The sequence below is a fragment of the Hippopotamus amphibius genome, chromosome 16 (genome assembly GCF_030028045.1).
Source record: "Hippopotamus amphibius kiboko isolate mHipAmp2 chromosome 16, mHipAmp2.hap2, whole genome shotgun sequence".
Taxonomy (NCBI): Eukaryota; Metazoa; Chordata; class Mammalia; order Artiodactyla; family Hippopotamidae; genus Hippopotamus; species Hippopotamus amphibius.
The window spans coordinates 37,317,173-37,338,124 of record NC_080201.1 but is presented as its reverse complement, the minus strand read 5'-3'; the positions used below and the strand labels follow the sequence as shown (position 1 = coordinate 37,338,124).

The following is a 20,952-nucleotide window of genomic DNA, read 5'->3' as shown; positions in this document are numbered from 1 at the left end:
TATTTGGCAGGAACAAGAAAGAGGGGTGGAGCAATGCTCAGAGAGATTGTTATCTATCTGACTTGTCACAGCCAAGATCTTATCTTTGCTTGATAAATGTATGTATGTATGAAGGATATTACATTACTCTTTCTCGTTACTTTGTACAGTGACTCCAGTCAGCTAGATGCATCCATTTGCTTAGGGCAGCAGTTGTCAAGCTTTCTGGTGTCAGCATCTCTTTACACTCTTAAAAATTACTGAGGACCCCAAAGAGGTTGTGTTTATGTGAGCTATATCTATTGATATAATTTATTATATTAAAACTTAAAACTGAAACATTTTTAAAACATAAGATGTCAGAACGATAAAATCATTATATGTTTCTAAATTTCTGGAAAACCCTATTGTACACTTGTGAGAGAATGAGAGCAAGAATGACAGTGAAAAGAGTGAAAAGGCAAATAATGTCTTATGACCTCATGGACCCTCCAAAGGGTGTCTGGGATCCTCAGGGATATTCAGACTATACTTAGAGAACTGTTGGCCTAGGTAAATATAAGGGTTATTACACCAGGACCGCAAAATAGAGCCAATATTCAGCTTCTGATTTCCAAAAATGCCCAGTTTTTGAATCTCCAGCCAGGAAAAAGCATTTAAAGTCAGAATTTGTTGAGAATGAAAACAGATATTTAAATCCCCAGAATTCTGTTTACATATTAAATGTAAACCTAGGGATCTGAACAAATTTTACTTTAAGTCACAGGTAGAAAAAACTCAAGTCTGGATGTCAGCTACCTAGAGAAGCAATGAGAAGGCTTGGGGTAAAGAGAGGGAGTCAGAGATTGCAGGAAGACAGAACAGGGTCAAGGCCAGTTTCCCTGACCACCCCTGATGTGAGGGTTCAACCTGGAGGGGGGATAACAATGATGAAGTTGAAAGGAAAGCAAAGTACAAAGGAAGACCAGGACCTTGCTTCCTACTGGAACTCAGGGAGGGGCCTATCTTCTGAGGTGATAGCTATGTGTAGGGGTTATCCTCACAGAACAGAAAACAGAGCATAGAGGGTCTAACTTAGTATTCTCAAACTTCTCTCGATTTTCATGTGTAGCAAAGGGACTTAAGACCCCCTGTGGTGAATATCAAGAGTAGCCAAGTTGAGGGTCAATGGATCTTCCATGGGCTACTATGGTACAAGACAAATGAATTCCATGGTAGACGATGAACAATGGACAATCCAAGTCAGAGGGCTCGATGGAAAAGGGAGCTTCAGAGGAATCCATTAAAACAGATCGGATTCAAGACAGGATCAAGTCAGCCAAGAAAGACTAGGAGGCTCTGACTGAGCCAGAAGAAGAGATAAGGAGGTCCCCAGCTGCCAAATATCAGCAGGACACCGAATACACAACGGCCATCAATACGGTGGTATGAGAACCTCAGAAGAGATACAAAGAAAGACCTCTCCTTCCAATTCCTTGAGGACATATAAGCCTAACCTTAGGCTCACCCAGTTGCCATTTTTGCTAGGAGAAGAGAAATGGGTTAAGATCCAGAAAAACTATAAATTTAACCAATAAATTAAAACCCTCAAGAGACCAAGATACATAATTTTAACTTAGAAGTTTAAATTCTATTTCTACAATACCTGCCCAAGGCATAGAGCCTTGATTTTAGAAAATAAAGAGGTTATGTTTCCTGTGTATACTTACGTTGTCACTTGTAAAAATTTTAATGCCTCTATTTATGATGTTCCTTTTAAAGTGAGTCTTTTTTTATCTAAGTGTAATAAATCTCTTGTTTAAATGACCAAAGATTCCTTTTATTTACGGAAAATCAAAAGAAGCTTTTGATGACCCACATGCTCTATAAAAAGGCAGGACATGGGTAAACAATAAGTGTAGGAATTAATACCTCAATAGTAAGGTAGGAATTATAAGGAAGCCTGTACTGCTGAATTAGGAACCCTCAGAGGCTATCAATACAGAGAGACATGTATCTAAAGATATAACAAAAATATCAGCAAGAAAATCCAAGTGGATCAAACATTTAAGTGCAAAAACAAAAAAGAACCAAAAATATTTCAATGGCATTTTCCAAGCTAAATGAAATAAGTCAGACAGAGAAAGACAAATAACCATATGATCTCTCTTATATATGGAATCTAAAACAAACCAATCAACCAAAACAAAACAACCCCAGGTCATGTAGGGTGTAATCACACAAGAGACCAGAAAGGCAGGACAGGCCCAGTCCACAGGACATCTAGAAGACAGAACAGAAGTTCAGAAATCATCTGGTAAGTAATGGGGAACCAGGGAAGGTTTCTAATGGGGGTGTGGCCTGGTCCTTAGTGCTTTGAAGGTGCAGAATGTGCAGGATGAATGGGCTGAAGAAGCAAGAGATGAGGACAAAGACCCAGTTAGGAGGGTTTTAAATAGTTGGGTCCATCTTGTCTATATTAGTTCTATGTGGAAACCATGTAGCACTGTAGTCATGCAGGAGGTCTGATTTAAGGGGTAGTGGAGAAAACTGCCCATCACAAAATATTTTCCCACTGACTCTGACAAAGTGCTGCTAATTTTTATATTACTCAGTGCTTATGGGACTCAAGGCCTCTTTTGAAATGCATGTGCTGTTTGGCCAGGGAAAATCTGTAGCAGCAAATCTTTACCTTGTTTTCACTGGTTTATCACTTGGGCTAGGTAGATATCCTGCAAAAGTTTTGTTGGCATAAATGGTAAGGGGAAAGTTTACTTCAAGAGATGGAAACAACCCGTAGAAAATTCAGGCAATTGGGGGTCAGTTTGAGAGCATCAGCTGGCTGAAAGAAAGAGCCCGAGAAGGGTGAAAGAGACCAAGAACAGTACAGAAGGAGGGACCTCAAGAAAGGTTTCATCTATTTCACAGCTGTACTTTAGGCTAGCATCTCCACCCCTGAATACTGACTTTCATTCCTCACCCTTGGATACTGACTTTAGGATGGGAGAGCAAAGCAGAAATTAAAATGTTTTGGTGTCATTCTTTGATGAATATATCCTGAAATCACATATCTGTGTTCACATCCCCAGTCCAGCTACAGCTTTTTAGAATAAATTAGTGAAATTCAATAATACTTAAATAACTAAAAGTATGCTTTAAAGAATTTATATGTATTTACTTTTGGATTTTCCAGTTGTTGTAATGGGATGACTTGTATTCATGTCATTGTTAAATAAAACAAAATCTACTGAGATGTCTCTTTGGATATATTTTCTAACATCTGACAATAATCACTGTTATTCATAAAACAAAACAAAACAAAACAATACCTTAAAGGCAGAGTCAGTGTTGTTTAAGGAAGTCTAATATTACTGAACTGAGAGAAACTAAGTTTCCAAAACCTCATGTAAAATAGATCTTTCTTAAAAAAGGAATCGTAAAATAAAAAAGTCTGTGTGTGTATGTGTGCGAATATAAATGGAATGAAATAACAGAAAATGAGCCTATAACTACAGAATATCCTTATCTTGAAAAACAAGTTTTTAACAATTTCCAGGACAATGTACTAAAAACTTTATTTTTGTGTTTTCACGTGATTTAGTGTACCGGTATACCACACTAAAAGTAGCCTCTCTTTTTTTAAACTCTCCTCTTTCCAATCTGAACCCATATTCAGGAGCCTAACCTCTTAGAATCATAAAGGACCCACTGGGGTTTTGCTCAATTTGTGGCCTAGTTTGTTTTAAACCAGTAAAATCCAAAGTAAATTTCAACACTAAAATTTTCTTAACTTTGCAAATTGTATCTTGATAATGAAAATGCTCTAGTAAAACTCATAATCATCCAGAATTAATAAAAAGTTTGAATTATAAAATATTATTTGCTACCTATTTTTCAAATAAAGTTTAGCAGTTTAAACGTGAAATACTTTTAAAGGAAGGACGTTCTATTACTTTTAGCAACCATTAGGCATGCTTTACTCATTTGCAATTAGTATGCTATATAAAAATGTAATTGCAAAAGCAGATTAGAAGTGTTTGAAAACTGGTAAAAAAAAATGGGGGGAATGAGAAAAAGAAATAAAAAGCATGCAAGTTAGAAAAAAAAAGTAAAATTATCTCTGTTCATAGATGATATGATCTTATACATAAAAAATCCTAAAAATTCTACAAAAAAACCCCACAAAACCCTGTTAGGACTAATAAATGAATTCAGAAAAGTAGCAGGATACAAAATTAGCATGCAAAAATCAGCTGCATTTCTATATACTTACAATGAAAAATCCAAAAAGGAAATTAATAAAACACTTCATTTACAATAGAATCAAAATGAATAAATACTTAGGAATTAATTTAACCAAGGAGGTGAAAGACTTATACAATAAAAACTACAAAACATTATTGAAAGAAATCATTAAGAAGACAAATAAACAAAAACACATTGCATGTTCATGGACTGAAAGACAATATTCTTAAGATGTCAATATACCCAAAGTGACCTACAGATTCAGAACAATTCTTATCAAAATCCCAATGGCACTTTTTATAGATACAGAAAAACCTGTTCTAAAACTCATATAGAATCTCAAGGGACCTCCTCAAATAGTCAAAACAATGTTGAAAAAGAACAAAGTTGGAGAACTCACTTCCTGATTATTAAACATATTACAAAGCTATAGTAATCAAAACAGTGTGGTACAGCTATAGTAATCAAAACAGTGTGGTAATAGCATAAAGACAGACATAAAGATCAGTGAAATAACAGAGAACCCAGAAATACACCCTTGAATATATGATCAAATGACTTCTGACAAGCATGGTAAGACCATTCAATGGGGAAATGACAAGTCTTTTTAATAAATGGTGCTAGGAAAACTGGATATCTATGTAAAAAAATGAAGTTGGACCCTTATCTAACACCATATACATAAATTAACTCAAAATGGATCGAAACTCTAAATGAAAGGGATAAAAGTACAAAACTCTCAAGAGAAAATATAGGGCAAAAGCTTCACGACAGTGCACCTGGCAATGATTTTTTGGATAGGACACGAAAGGCACAGGCAACAAAGAAACAACAGAAAAACTGGACTTCATGAAATTAAAAAATTTTTTTCATCTAAAGACACTATCAACAGAGTTAAAAGGTATCCCACATAATGAGAGAAAATATTTGCAAATCATGTATCTGGTAAGGGAGCAATATTCTGAACAGAGAGTAACTAAACCTCAACAACACCAAAGAAACAACCCAATTAAAAAATGGGCACAGGACTTGAGTACACATTTCTCCAAAAAAGATATGCAAAGAGCCAATAAGCATATGAAAAGGTGCTGATCATCACTAATCACAAGGAAAAATGCAAATCAAAACTATAATAAGGGAATTCTTGGCAGTCCACTGGTTAGGACTTGGCACTTTCACTGCTAGGGCTGGGTTCAATCCCTCAATCCGTTTGGAAACTAAGATCCTTCAAGCCAAGTGCAGCAGCAAGAAAAACAAACAAACAAAAAATCAAAAAACAACAAGTGCACACGACAATGAGATACCACATTACACCTATTAGAATGACTAAATATGAAAAAAAAACAACAACCAACCAAACAGAAAATAACACATGTTGGCAAGTATGTGGAGAAATTGGAACCCTTGTACACTGTTGGTGGGAATGTAAAGTGATAAAGCTGCTGTGATGGCCATTCCTCAAAAAATTAAACACAAAATTATCATACAATCCAGCAATTCCACTTCTGGATATATACCCAAAAGAACTGAATGCAGGATCTCTAAGAGATGTTTGTACATCAACGTTCACAGCAGCATTATTCACAATAGCTAAAATGTGGAGGCTGAGCAAAATGTGGTTATATACAATTCAGGTTTACGAAGGAAGAAAATTCTGACATATGCTACAACATGGGTGTATCTTAAGGACATCATGCTAAGTGAAATAAGCCAGTTACAAAATACCACACATTGTATGATTTCACTTATTCAAAGTACTTATAGTAGTCAAAAAACAAGATAGAACAGTGGTTGCCACACTGTTGAGGAAAGGGATGAATGAGAGTTATTATCTAATGGGTATAGAGTTTTAGTTTTACAAGATGAAAAGAGTTGGATGGTAGATCAATACTACGAATGTATTTAATATTACTGACACATAAAATGGCCACGATGGAAATTTTATGTTATGTGTATTTTACCAAGTTTAAAAAAATTGGAAAAAAATGAGAAGGAAGAAAATTCAAGCATTTAACCTGCCCATCTCAACTGTGCTTTGGGTGACTAAAAAGAAAATGATAGCAGTTTTTTTTTTTTTAATAGAAAATTCCAGCTAATAATATATGCTGAGGAGTGATAGATACAGGGTGCTATGATTGTGTAAATCCTTTTGAAATAGTGGACTTAACAATGATCATCAGTAGCTGCTCAAACCACTAGGAGAGCATTATAATGAATGGTCCATGCTGAAGAAAACTGAAGTTACTGATCAATCTTAATATCACAAAAGAGAGAACCTAATCACATATTTCCTAATGAGCTGAAACAAAAAGCAACACCCAGGAAGCATTCTCAACCAAAAAAAGAGTCTGATTCTGATCAAGGCCCCAACTCTAATCAATGGCTTAGAGGAAATACAGGGGACACAGTCACACATTAAAATCAGGGGGACAGAATCAGCAAAAATCCACACTTTAAGAAATTCTGTAAGACATGTTTTTTCTTTGTATGTATGTACCTTATTTAGCCCCTAATTTAATAAAAACATTTAGGAGAGAATTGGGGCATAAATAGTGAATAGTGAATAAATATTTGATATTAAGAGAATATCATTAATCTTTTTGTTTGAAAATGATCTTGTGGTTGTTAAAAATAAAAACGTCTGTATCAGAGATACAGACTGAAATATTTATAAATGAAATGACATAATGTTTGGGAATTCCTATGAAATTATCTGGGTGGGAAGGGCTCATGGATAGTTATACAGATGAAACAAGATTGGCCATATACTGATTATTGTTGAAGCTAGCTGATGACTAAATGTGTGTAACCATACTATTCTGCCTACTTTTCTATGCTTAAAATTTTCCATAATAAAAAATTTTTAAAGTCTTTGAAGTTCTTTAATACTTAAGCTAAATATTTTTCTTATAATTAAATTTGAAACATTTATTAGTCAATAACCCAAATTTTGAAGTGGTTAACAAACAGCAAAAACAATAACTAAAGACTTACTTATTACATCCATTACTTTTTACATTTTTCCAATATCACTGATTTCCTTATAACCTTTTACATTTTGGTTTTAATGTTCAATTCAATAGCAAATGATTACTAGGAAAACAGTAAAAATCTCATTATTCTTTGGCAGCCTAAAAGAAATATTTTACATTTATGTGCAACTTACCTGCGGTAAAATCTTCAGTCAGATCAATGAATGCATGAGAATGTGGAATTCGCATTTTATTTTTAGTGGTCAATGCAGCATGCCATGATAAATTCCTAAAAAAAAAAAAAAAAAAATTTTTTTAAGGCAAACTTTAAACGAGCAGTGTTTTAAAACAAAAATTTTTGCAAGTGAGATATTTTAAAAACTCATTTATTCTTAGCTATTTCACACACTCTAAAATTCACTCTTTTAGAGTATACAATTTAGTGGTTTTTTAGTATGTTCACAGCATATAGCCACCACCTCTAATTTCACATTTTCATCACCTCAAAATGAAACTCTCTATTCATTAGCAACTTCTCACTCTCCCCTCCCTTAAGCCTCTGGTAAACACTAATTTGCCTTCTGTCTCTATGGATTTCCCTATTTTGGACACTTCACATAAATGGAATCAGATGATATATGGCCTTTTGTGCCTGATTTCTTTCATTTGGAATAATATTTTCAGGTTCATTCATGTTGTAGCATGTGTCAGTACTTCAGTCTTTTTTATGCCTGAATAATATTTAATTATATAGCTATATTTTTTGTTAATCTGTTCAACTATTGATGGGCATTTGACTTGTTTCCAAGCTTGGCTATTACAAACAAATGCTGTTATGAATATTCATGTAAAATTTTTATGTGGACATGTACATATGTTCTCGATTCTTCTGGGTATAAACCTAGGAGGAGAATTGCTGAGTCACATGTTAACTCTATACCTGACTTCTGAAGAACTGTCAAAACTGCTTTCATCATCCAACATTCTCATTAGCAATGTGTGGATGTTCCAATATCTCTATTTCATTGTGCACACTTATTACTGTTTTATTATAGCTATCCTGAAGGGTTCTTGTGGTTTTGATTTACATTTTCCTGATGTCTAATAATGTTGAGCATGTTTTCATGTGCTTGTTGGCCACTTGTACATCTTTGGAGAAATGTCTACTCAAATTCTTTGCCTATTTTTAAATTGGGTTATTTATTGCTTTGAATTGGAAGAGTTCTTTACATAGACTAGATCCTAGATCTTTATCTGATGCAGAATTTGCCAATATTTTCTCCCCTTCTGCACACTGTCTTTTCAGTTTCTTGATAGTGTCCTGTACTGTATAAAATTTTTTTTGGGGGGGGGGGTTTGTTTTTTTTTATTTTTTTAAACTTTTTTGGGGGTACACCAAGTTCAATCATCTGTTTTTATACACATATCCCCATATTCCCTCCCTTCCTTGACTCCCCCCCCTCGAGTCCCCCCCACCCTCCCCGCCCCAGTCCTCTAAGGCATCTTCCATCCTCAAGTTGGACTCCCTTTGTTATACAACTTCCCAGTTCATCTAATTTGTCTTGTGTTGCTTTCTTCTTTTGCTGTCTGATCTAAGAATCCATTTCCAAATCCAAGGTCGTGAAAATGTACTCCTATGCTTTCTTTTAAGAGTCTTATAATTTTAGCTCATATTTATATCTTTAATTCTTTAAGAGTAAGAAAAATAATATTATCATGGGTGATATTTTCCCAAGACTGTGGAGAAGGATAATTATCTTTTATAAATATTAATTCCAAAGTTTTGAGCCATGCAAAAGAATGAATTTAGACCCCTACCTCATACCATATACCAAAAATTAACTCAATTGGATCAAACTGCTAAAAGAAATGGAAACTCTTGTACACTGCTGGTAGGAATATAAAACGGTGCATTAGCTATGAAAACAGTTTGGCAGTTCTTTTAAAAGTAAAACACTGAATTGCCATATGACCCTGCACTTCTATACCTAGTTATATACCTATAAGAACTGAAAAACAGGTATCCAAACAAATACTGGTACATGAATGCTCTTAGCAGCACTATTCACAATAACCCAAATATCCACCAATGGATGAATGGATAAACAAAATGACATATATCCATATGATGGAAATATTATTCAGTCATAAAAAGAACTGGAGTACTGATAATGGTACAATATGGATGAACCTTTAAAACATTATGCTATATGAAAGAAGCCAGACTCAAAGGTCACATCTTGTGTGATTTCATTTATATGATATACCCACAATAGGAAAATCCTAGAGACAGAAAGCAGATTAGTGGTTATCATTGTGGGGGTAGAGGGGAAAGGGAGAGTGCCTGCTTAATGGGTACAGGGTTTCCTTTTGGAGAGATGAAAAGCCACTGGAACTAGGTGATGGTTGCACAATGTGGTAAATGATCTAAATATCATTAAATTGTATACAATAATGGTTAATTGTAATAATGTTGTGAATTTTATCTCATTAAAAAAATCAATAGTACGAAGTTTTCACATATCCTTCAGTTTCTCCTAATGTTAACATCTAATATAACCAAAGCACATTTATCAAAATTAGGAAGGTCATACTGGTAGATTATTATGAACTACAGAAAGAAGAGACATTCCCATTTATCAAGGCCCTACTTTAATCAGCTTCCTCCAAAAAGGCCTTTACTCTTCTCTCACTGTTTCACTCTAATAACACTTTGGTTTGCATTAAAGTTACTTGAGGAACTATTTCTCTGAGAGTGTATCACAGGTACAGTGACTCATAGATATTTGTATCTACAATGCCTAACTGGGACCTGGCTCCCAAATACTGGCTGAACTGAATCGTAATCTCAAGTAGCATCTCCCATTCTTCTCTACTTCTAGTTAGAATTTGCTATTTTTTTCACAGTACTATGTCACAGTCCAATATGGAAGTATAGATATGTCATCTCTGAACAGTAATTAAAGGCTAATTAAGTCCAATCTAATTGTCAACACAGTACCCAACTGAGTAGATAGCAAGTAAAGTTCATCTTTAAGTGTTTGGAAAGTGGAAAGAAACAACTGACTAATTTGTTATTGGCAGGTGGAATCTGGGAAAAAGAATAAGCATTCAACAGGAGAAAATTTTCTCTATGCAAAGTGTCCATGTTCTACAAACAGTAACTTCTTCCCAATAACCTTCTTCTACACTATTTTTAGCACATACTGGCTATCATCTATAAACTAAACAAGACAGTAAAAACCAAACCAAGCAGTATTCCTACAACTTGATTGTATTACTTTAACCAAACCCCCCCAATACAGGGTTATGATAAGAAAATATTGACATACATTAAAAAATATTTAGCATTTGTTGTATGGTAATTCAATATGAAGCATTCATGTCTTTTTTTTTTCATACTACACAAGGTTAGAAATGCTTAAAATAATTTCAGTTAAGTCCAATTTAACAATCACTAGTTTGGTTTAAGATATGCCATTGATTCATCAGTTCTTTAAATTCTAATCATTAAGGTATTTTTAATTACGTACAAAAAAATCACTCAGGCTAGACATTCTATGACAAGTCTCACATAAAGTCATTTCAGAAGAGTTTTCTCATGTTTCCAACAAATTTATAATTATAGGCCAAAAGTGAATTAAAAAAATACAACAGAAGAATCAAGATGGCAGAGTAGGAGGACGTGCGCTCACTCCCTCTTGCAAGAGCACCGGAATTACAACTAACTGCTGAACAACCATCAACAGAAAGACACTGGAACTCACCAAAAAAACCCACCCCACATCCAGAGACAAAGGAGAAGCCACAATGAGATGGTAGGAGGGGCACAATCACATTAAAATCAAATCCCATAAATGCTGGGAGGGTGACTCACAAGGTGGAGAACAGTTATACCAAAGAGGTCCTGAGGGTTCTGAGCCCCACATCAGGCTTCCTAACCTGGCAGGCAGCAATGGGAGGAGGAATCCCCAGAGAATCAGACTTTGAAAGCCAGCAAGATTTGACTGTAGGACCTCCACAGGACTGGGGGAAATGGAGACTCCACTCTTGGAGGGCACACAAAAAAGTGTGCTCACCAGGAACCAGGGGGAAGGAGCAGTGACCCCATAGGAGACTGAACCAGACCTACCTGCTGGTGTTGGAGGGTTGCCTGCAGAGGTAGGGGGCAGCTGTGGCTCACCGAGGAGACGGGGCACTGGCAGCAGGGGTTCTGAGAAGCGCTCACTGGCGTGAGCCCTTCCAAAGTCTACCATTAGCTCCACCAAAGAGCCTGTAAGCTCCAGTGCTGGGTCGCCTCAGGCCAAACGACCACCAGGGTGGGAACACAGCCCTACCCACTGGCAGACAAGCAGATTAAACTGTCACTGAGCTTCACCCACTAAATTGGATTAAAGTCTTACTGAGCTCCACCCACTCACCCCAACCCACCATCAGTCCCTCCCATCAGGAAGCACCCATGAGCCTCCTAGATAGCTTCCTCCACAAGAGGGCAGACAGCAGAATCAAGCAGTATCAGCAGTATTTCATCTTGTGGAACTGAAAACCACAGCCATAGAAAGATAGAGAAAATGAAAAGGCAAAAGACTTTGTACCAGATGAAGGGACAAGATAAAACACCAGAAAAACAACTAAATGAAGAGGAGATAGGCCCTCTTCCGGAAAAAGAATTCAGAATAATGATGGTGAAGATGATCCAGGACTTTGAAAAAAGATTGGATGCAAAGATTGAAAAGTTGCAAGAAAAGTTTACCAAAGACCTAGAAGAATTAAAGAACAAACAAACAGAGATATGCAACACAATAACTGAAATGAAAAATACACTAGAAGGAACCAAGAGCAGATTAACTGAGGCAGAAGGACGAATAAGTGACCTGGAAGACAGAATGGTGATCATCACTGATGCAGAAAAGAATAAAGAAAAAAGAATGAAAAGAACTGAAGACAGCCTAAGAGACCTCTGGGACAACATTAAACACACCAACATTTGCATTATAGGGGTCCAGAAGGAGAAGAGAGAGGGAAATGACCCCAGAAAATATTGGAAGAGATTCTAGTTTTTGAAAACTTCCCTAACATGGGAAAGGAAATAGCTACCCAAGTCCAGGAAGCGCAGAGAGTCCCAGGCAGGATAAACCCAAGGAGAAACATGCCAAGACATACAGTAGTCAAACTGACAAAAATTAAACACAGAGAAAAGTTATTAAAAGCAACAAGGGAAAAAAAGACAAATAACATACAAGGGAACTCCCATAAGGGTAACAGCTGATTTCTCAGCAGAAACTCTTCAAGCCAGAAGGGAGTGGCAAGATATATTTCAAGTGATGAAAGGGAAGAACCTACAACCAAGAATACTCTACCCAGCAAGGATCTCATTCAGATTCAAGGGAGAAATCAAAAGCTTTACAGACAAGCAACAGCTAAGAGAATGCAGCACCATCAAACCAGCCTTACAACAAATGCTAAAGGAACTTCTCTAAATGGGAAACATAAGAGAAGAAAAGGATCTATAAAAACAAACCCAAAACAATTAAGAAAATGGTAATAGGAACATACATATCGATAATCACCTTGAATGTAAATGGACTAAATGCCCCAACCAAAAGACACAGGCTGGCTGAATGGATACAAAAACAAGACCCATATATATGCTGTCTATAAGAGACCCACTTCAGACCTAGGGACACATACAGATGGAAAGTGAGGGGATGGAAAAAGATATTCCATGCAAATGAAAATCAAAAGAAAGCTGGAGTAAGCAATACTCATATCAGATAAAATAGACTTTAAAATAAAAAATATTACAAGAGACAAGAAAGGACATTACATAAAGATTGAGGGATCAATCCAAGAAGAAGAGATAACAATTATAAATATATATGCACCCAATATAGGAGCACCTCAATACATAATGCAAATGCTAAGAACTATGAAAGAGGAAATCAACAATAACACAATCATAGTGGGGGACTTTAACACTCCACTTACACCAATGGACAGATCATCAAGACAGGAAATTAATAAGGAAACACAAGCTTTAAATGACACAATAAATCAGCTGGATTTAATAGATATCTATAGGACATTACATCCAAAAACAGCAGATTACACATTCTTCTCAAGTGCACATGGGACATTCTCCAGGATAGATCACATTTTGGGTCATAAATCAAGCCTTGGTAAATTCAAGAAAATTGAAATCATATCAAGCATCTTTTCTGACCACAATGCTATGAGATTAGAAATCAATTACAGGAAAAGAACTGTAAAAAACACAAACACATGGAGGCTAAACAATACACTACTAAATAACCAACAGATCACTGAAGAAATCAAAGAGGAAATCAAAAAATACCTAGAGACAAATGACAATGAAAACACAACGATCCAAAACCTATAGGATGCAGCAAAGGCAGTTCTAAGAGGGAAGTTTATAGCAATACAATCCTACCTCAAGAAACAAGAAAAATCCCAAATAAACAATGTAACCTTACACCTAAAGAAACTAGAGAAAGAAGAGCAAACAAAACCCCAAGTTAGTAGACGGAGAGAAACCATAAAGATCAGAGCAGAAATAAATGAAATAGAGACAAAGAGAACAATAGCAAAAATCAATAAAACTAAAAGCTGGTTCTTTGAGAAGATAAATAAAATCGATAAACCTCTAGCAAGACTCATCAAGAAAAAGAGGGAGAGGACTCAAATCAATAAAATTAGAAATGAAACAGGAGAAGTTACAATGGACACTGCAGAAATAAAAAGCACCATAAGAGATTACTACAAGCAACTATATGCCAATAAAATGGACAACCTGGATGAAATGGACAGATTCTTAGAAAAGTATAACCTTCCAAGACTGAATCAGGAAGAAATAGAAAATATGAACAGACTAATCACGAGTAATGAAATTGAAACTGTGATTAAAAATCTCCCAGCAAACAAAAGTCCAGGACCAGATGGATTCACAGGTGAATTTTATCAAACATTTAGAGAAGAGCTAACATCCATCCTTCTCAAACTCTTTCACAACATTGCAGAGGAAGGAACAATCCCAAACTCATTTTATGAAGCCAGCATCACCCTGATACCAAAACCAGACAAAGATACTACAAAAAAAGAGAACTACAGACCAATATCACTGATGAATTTAGATGCAAAAATCCTCAACAAAATACTAGCTAACAGAATCCAACAACACATTAAAAGGATCATATACCATGATCAAGTGGGGTTTATCCCTGGAATGCAAGGATTTTTCAATATACGCAAATCAATCAATGTGATACACCACAATAACAAACTGAAGGATAAAAACCACATGATCATCTCAATAGATGTAAAAAAATACAAGCCTTTACACAGTTGAGCTCCAGGAGGCTAATCATATGGCTGTCTTTAATTACTATGCAAGTAGTTATTGATCTAATTTCCCACAGAATTTTTTTACAGGTTTGCTTTGAAATAAGTTTTATCTAGACTTTTGTAAAATCTCAACTAACTTGTGACATTTTGCCCTAAGAACTATTTAATAAAATGTACATTTCAAATGAAGAATCTAGAACAGTGATAAAGCAAAAGTCACAAAGTGGCAGACTATGTGCCAAATTCAGCATAAAAATGCATTTTATTTGACCTACACATTGTTTACAAAAGTTTGAATTCAGAGTAAAACAAATTAAATATCAGATTCCAAATAAAAATTAGGATTTCCAGCTTCTCTTGAAATATCAGAAGGTCTGGCAGCCAATTGGCCCTTTTTACACAGAGCTAGTGCCTGCAGGCAGGTCAAGTCCCAACCTTTAAAAAAATGTTCACTTGCTCGAGGTGGGCATCTGTGCTGGTGACTCGACGAGTCCAGCCTTTGTAGAGTGGAATGGCCCTAAAGACAAGATTTGTATGTTATCTGCACACTCATTCTATCTTTAAATCACCACCCTTTGCTCTCAGCTACTTCAAAACTAGGAACTGGAGGAGAAAAGTGGTGGCGAAGTAGAGGGACGTGGAATGCATCCTTCTCTACAGATGCATTGGGAATGCACCAAAAGACGCAATAATTCCCACAGAGAACCAACTGAACACCAGCAGACGACCTCGGACACCAGAAAGGACCGCAAGGATCCCGACATAACCAGCAGGGGGGCATTTACGATGGCTCAAAGAAGGTGAAGCGGCTGAGCTGTGGCACGGGAGGGAGAGAGAAACACACGGAGGGTCTGCACCACGGCTCAGCATTCCCAGACTGAGATGTCAATTCACAGCTGAACAGGGGGTCTGGGAGCGGGAGCGTGGGAACCGGAGAACTGGTTCAGGGTGAGAAGCACTGCTGGCAGCAGGGAGAGGGACCGAAATGACAGGAGGGAAGAGGTCCACAGCGAGGAGTGCCTGCCCCAGAGAGCTGCCGGGCCATGGTGGCAGCTGGATGCTCGTGGCTCATGGGTCAGGGGGAGGAGCCGCGGGCATAGCCTCTCTCTCTTGGTGTCTGCAACAGGCAGAGGAAGGACCCCTGTGGGCCAAGCTAAGGCACTCAGGGATAACAAAGGCCCCTCGGTGGGGCTGGCTTAGAATGCCGGCAGCCGAGAGCAAAAAGCCCGGAGAGAGGCCCAACTCTGAGATATTGTTTACACCTGAGCCACCAGTGTCCCTCTGCAACAGGCACCTCCACGCCCGACTGAAACGCCATGACCCAGACAGTGTGCCACTGCTCACTCACTCCCAGGGGAAGGAGCCAGTATTGTACCCTCCCCCTCCCCACACACCAGCGCTTAAAGACGAACAATAAAGGAAGCTCTGCTGGTCACAGAATAACACAAAAAACCCAAGGCAGGTAGAAGGACACTTACAGCTGAGACCCTAAGGAAACAGAAATATTAGTATTAATTCTATTAAACTGGTCCATTCTGGGGTGAGCTCTAGTTTTTTTTTCTTTCTTTTCTTTCTTAAGTACGATCTTAGCCATAAGGGATCTACAAATTTTATAACATACTTTTTTATTCTATTTTTAATTTAGCATTTTTATATATTTCTATTTCTAGCTAAGTTTTTTGTAGTGCTGACTATATATTTCTCCTACCTTCTTTTCATCTCTATCTTTCATACATTTCCATTTCTATCTTTTTATTTTCATATTTCCAGTCACAGTACGCTCTCCTGTTGTCGTCTTCTATCCTTTTTTAGTTTATTTTATCTTAACATACTTATAAGCAACATTATGACATTCCATCCAAAAACAACAGAATACAACTTCTTCACAAGTTCACACGGTACATTTTCCAGGACAGATCACATCTTGGGTCACATCAAGCCTCAGTAAATTCAAGAAAATTGAAATCATATCAAGCATCTTCTCTGACCACAATGCCATGAGACTACATATCAATTACAGGAAAAAAAATGTAAAAAATACAACCACATGGAGGTTAAACAATACGTTATTAAACAACCAAGAAATCACTAAAGAAATCAAAGAGGAAATCAAAAGATATCTAGAAACAAATGAAAATGAAAACACAACAACCCAAAACCTATGGGATGCAGCAAAAGCAGTTCTAAGAGGGAAGTTTATAGCAATACAGTCCTACATCAAGAAATAAGAAAATTATCGAATAAACAACCTAACCTTACATGTAAAACAATTGGAGAAAGAAGAACAAAGAAACCCCAAAGTGAGCAGAAGGAAAGAAATTACAATGATTAGATCAGAAATGAATCAAAAAGAAATTGAGGAAACAATAGAAAAAATTGATGAAACTGAAAGCTGGTTCTTTGAGAAGATAAACAAAATTGATAAACCATTAGCAAGACTCATCAGGAAAAAAAGGGAGATGGCGCAAATCAACAGAATTAGAAATGAAAAAGGGGAAGTAACAACGGACACCACAGAAATACAAAAGATCATGAGAAACTACTACAAGCAACTATATGCCAATAAATTGGATAACCTAGAAGAAATGGATGAATTCTTAGAAAAATACAACCTTTCAAGACTGAACCAGGAAGAAATAGAAACTATGAACAGACAAATCACAAGTATGGAAATTGAGACTGTGATTAAAAATCTCCCAACACACAAAAGCCCAGGGCCAGAGAGATTCACAGGCAAATTCTACCAAACATTTCAAGAAGAGCTAACACCTATCCTTCTCAAACTCTTCCAAAATATAGTAGAAGGAGGAACACTCCCAAATTCATTCTACGAGGCCACCATCACCCTGATACCAAAACCAGGCAAACATGTCACAAAAAAAGAAAATTACAGGCCAATATCACTGATGAATATAGATGCAAAAATTCTCAACAAAATCCTAGCTAATAGAATCCAACAGCACATTAAAACACTCATACACCATGATCAAGTGGGGTTTATTCCTGGAAGGCAAGGATTCTTCAATATATGCAAATCAATCAATGTGATACATCATATTAACAAATTGAAGGATACAAAGCATATGATCATCTCAATAGATGCAGAAAAAGCTCCTGACAAAATTCAACATCCATTTATGAAAAATACTCTCCAGAAAATGGGCATAGAAGGAAATTACCTCAACATAACAAAAGCCATAGATGACAAACCAAAAGCCATCATCATTCTAAATGGTGAAAAACTAAAAGAATTCCCTCTTAGAACAGGAACAAGACAAGGGTGTCCACTCTCACCATTATTATTCAACATAGTTTGGGAAGTTTTAGCCACAGCAATCAGAGAAGAAAATGAAAAAAAAGGAATCCAAATTGGAAAAGAGAAGTAAAATTGTCACTTTTTGCAGGTGACATGATATTATACATAGAAAACCAGAAAGACTCTACCAGAAAACTGCTAGCACAAATCGATGAATTCAGTAAAGTAGCAGGATACAAAATAAATGCGCAGAAATCTCTTGCATTCCTATACACTAATAACGAAAGAACAGGAACAGAAATTAAGGAAACTCCCCCATTTACCACTGCAACAAAAAGAATAAAATACCTAGGAATAAAGCTGCCTAGGAGTCAAAAGATCTGTATGCAGAAAACTTTAAGACACTGATGAAAGAAATCAAAGACGACACAAACAGATGGAGGGACATACCATGCTCTTGGAATGGAAGAATCAACATTGTGAAAATGACAGTACTACCCAAAGCAATTTACAGGTTCAACGCAATCCCTATCAAACTACCAACGGCAATTTTCACAGAACTAGAGCAAGAAATCCTACTATTTTTGCATGGAAACACAAAAGACCCCGAATAGCCAAAGCAATCTTGAGAAGGAAAGTTGGAGTTGGTGGAATTAGGCTTCCTGACTTCAAACTATACTACAAGGCCACAGTGATCAAGACAGTATGGTACTGGCACAAAAACAGAAAGGAAGATCAATGGAACACAATAGAGAACTCAGAGGTAAACCCAAGCACCTATGGGCACCTTACCTTTGACAAAGGAGGCAAGAATTTACAATGGAAAAAAGACAGCCTCTTCAGTAAATGGTGCTGGGAAAATTGGACAGCAACATGTAAAAGAATGAAATTAGAACACTTCCTAACACCATACACAAAAATAAACTCCAAATGGATTAAAGACCTAAATGTAAGGCCAGATACTATAAAACTCCTCGAGGAAAACATAGGCAGAACACTCTATGACATCTGTCAAAGCAAGATCCTTTTGGACCCACCTCCTAGAATCATGGAGATAAAATCAAGAATAAACAAATGGGACCTAATGAAACTTAAAAGCTTTTGCACAGCAAAAGAAACCATAAACAAGACAAGAAGGCAACCCTCAGAATGGGAAAAAATAGTTGCCTACGAAACAACGGACAAAGGATTAATCTCTAAAATATACAAGCAGCTCATGCAGCTTAATACCAAAAAAGCAAATAACCCAATCCACAAATGGGCGGAAGACCTAAGTAGACATTTGTCCAGAGAAGACATACAGATGGCCAACAAACACATGAAAAGATGCTCAACATCACTCATCATCAGAGAAATGTATGTCAAAGCCACAATGAGGTATCACCTCACACCGGTCAGAATGGCCACCATCAAAAAATTTAGAAACAACAAATGTTGGAGAGGGTGTGGAGAAAAGGGAACGCTCCTGCACTGTTGGTGGGACTGTAAATTGGTACAGCCACTATGGAAAACAGTTTGGAGGTTCCTTAAAAAACTAAAAATAGACCTACCATATGATCCAGTAATCCCACTACTGGGCATATACCCAGAGAAAATCATAATCCCAAAAGAAACATGTAGCATAATGTTCATTGCAGCACTATTTACAATAGCCAGGACATGGAAGCAACCGAAATGCCCATCAACAAATGAATGGATAAGGAAGATGTGGCATATGTATACAATGGAATATTACTGAGCTATAAAAAGGAATGAAATGGAGCTATATGTAATGGGGTGGATAGACCTAGAGTCTGTCATACAGAGTGAAGCAAGCCAGAAAGAGAAAAACAAATATTGTATACTAACTCATATATATGGAATCTAGAAGAAAAAAAAAAAAAGGTACTGATGAGCGCAGTGACAAGACAAGAACAAGGATGCAGATGCAGAGAATGGACTGGATGACACGAGTTTGGTGGGTGTGGGGGGTGAAGGTGAAGCTGGGATGAAGTGAGAGAGTAGCATAGACATATATATATTACCAAGAGTAAAACAGACAGCCAGTGGGAAGTTGCTGTATGACAAAGGGAGATCAACTCGATGATGGGTGATGCCTTAGAGGGCCGGGACAGGGAGGGTTGGGGGCAGTCAAGGAAGGGAGAGAATATGGGGATATATGTATAAATACAGCTGATTGACTTTGGTGTCCCTCAAAAACTGGTACAAGAGTGTAAAGCAATTATATTCCAAAAAAAAAAAAATAATAATTTTTACTCACTCTGTTTTCCTTCTGGGCCCCATGAGTTTTCCTCCTAACAAAATATTTATTGTAATATTGCTATCTTGAACATTTCAAATCAATATTCAAGTTCCTCACAGTATTTTAAATTTTAAAGTCGTTGCCTATGCTCTGATACTTTACACTAACATCTCTTAAAAGGCAGTTAGTAGATCTTTACAGTTTATTTTACATACAGTGTTTATTTACCATTTTGATGCCAACCAAAGGTGGGGGGAGAGAGAAAGAGCTTTTGTTTCTTATGTGGTATATTTTAAGATGATCGAAAACTGAATGTATATACAGTTGTCTAACAGAATTAAATTGTTTAAAAATGTGAATAGTTGAAAATAAAATTCACTTCTTATGCCTTTAATGTTGCTCTTTGTACACAAAGTAGTTTTTCAATAAGAAACAGACACCATATTTTTCAAGCAAGTATACCCATATAAACTATAATTTTGTCAACTCCATTTGAAGGGCAAGGTCACAGATGCAAACTGCTCTGATGACAAAGGAAGAAACAGCAGAGATGAAAAAGTGAGCAATTCTGAGCCATGCTGAATCTATCTGTTGACATTTCTTGACCTCTGCAGAAAATTCCAATTATTAGCTTTTGCCCCACAAGAAACATAATTATGTCAAAGTGTTCTAATTTGTGGGCATCATCATCCTTAATCTCAAAGAACAGCATTTATCAAAGGATGAATTTAAATGTAATTAATGTCAACTGTAGCTTTTAGTTGCCTATGGTAACTGCTCTCAGAAATGACTGCTAATCCACCCACTTTTCATTGATCAGCCTGTACTGAGTTGTCATTATTTACGATATCCAGGTAAAAGCAGTTACTAGGAGATGGGTCTAGTGTGAAGATAGGTCTAGCATGCTTCTCTTAGCT

The 20,952-nt window shown here is 36.6% G+C and overlaps 1 protein-coding gene across 3 annotated transcripts in view; it reads right to left on the bottom strand.

Annotated features, from left to right (window-relative positions):
• The window catches only part of ITFG1 (integrin alpha FG-GAP repeat containing 1), a 307,662-nt gene that overhangs the window by 255,659 nt on the left and 31,051 nt on the right, over positions 1-20,952 (bottom strand). For all 3 annotated transcript variants that reach the window (XR_009049769.1, XM_057713043.1, XM_057713042.1), the window contains exon 6: positions 7,370-7,464. Coding sequence is in view for 2 of the 3 variants with exons in the window: in XM_057713043.1 (XP_057569026.1) it covers positions 7,370-7,464 (95 nt within the window). In the remaining variant the exon portion in view is untranslated. The remainder of the gene's footprint in view (positions 1-7,369; positions 7,465-20,952) is intronic.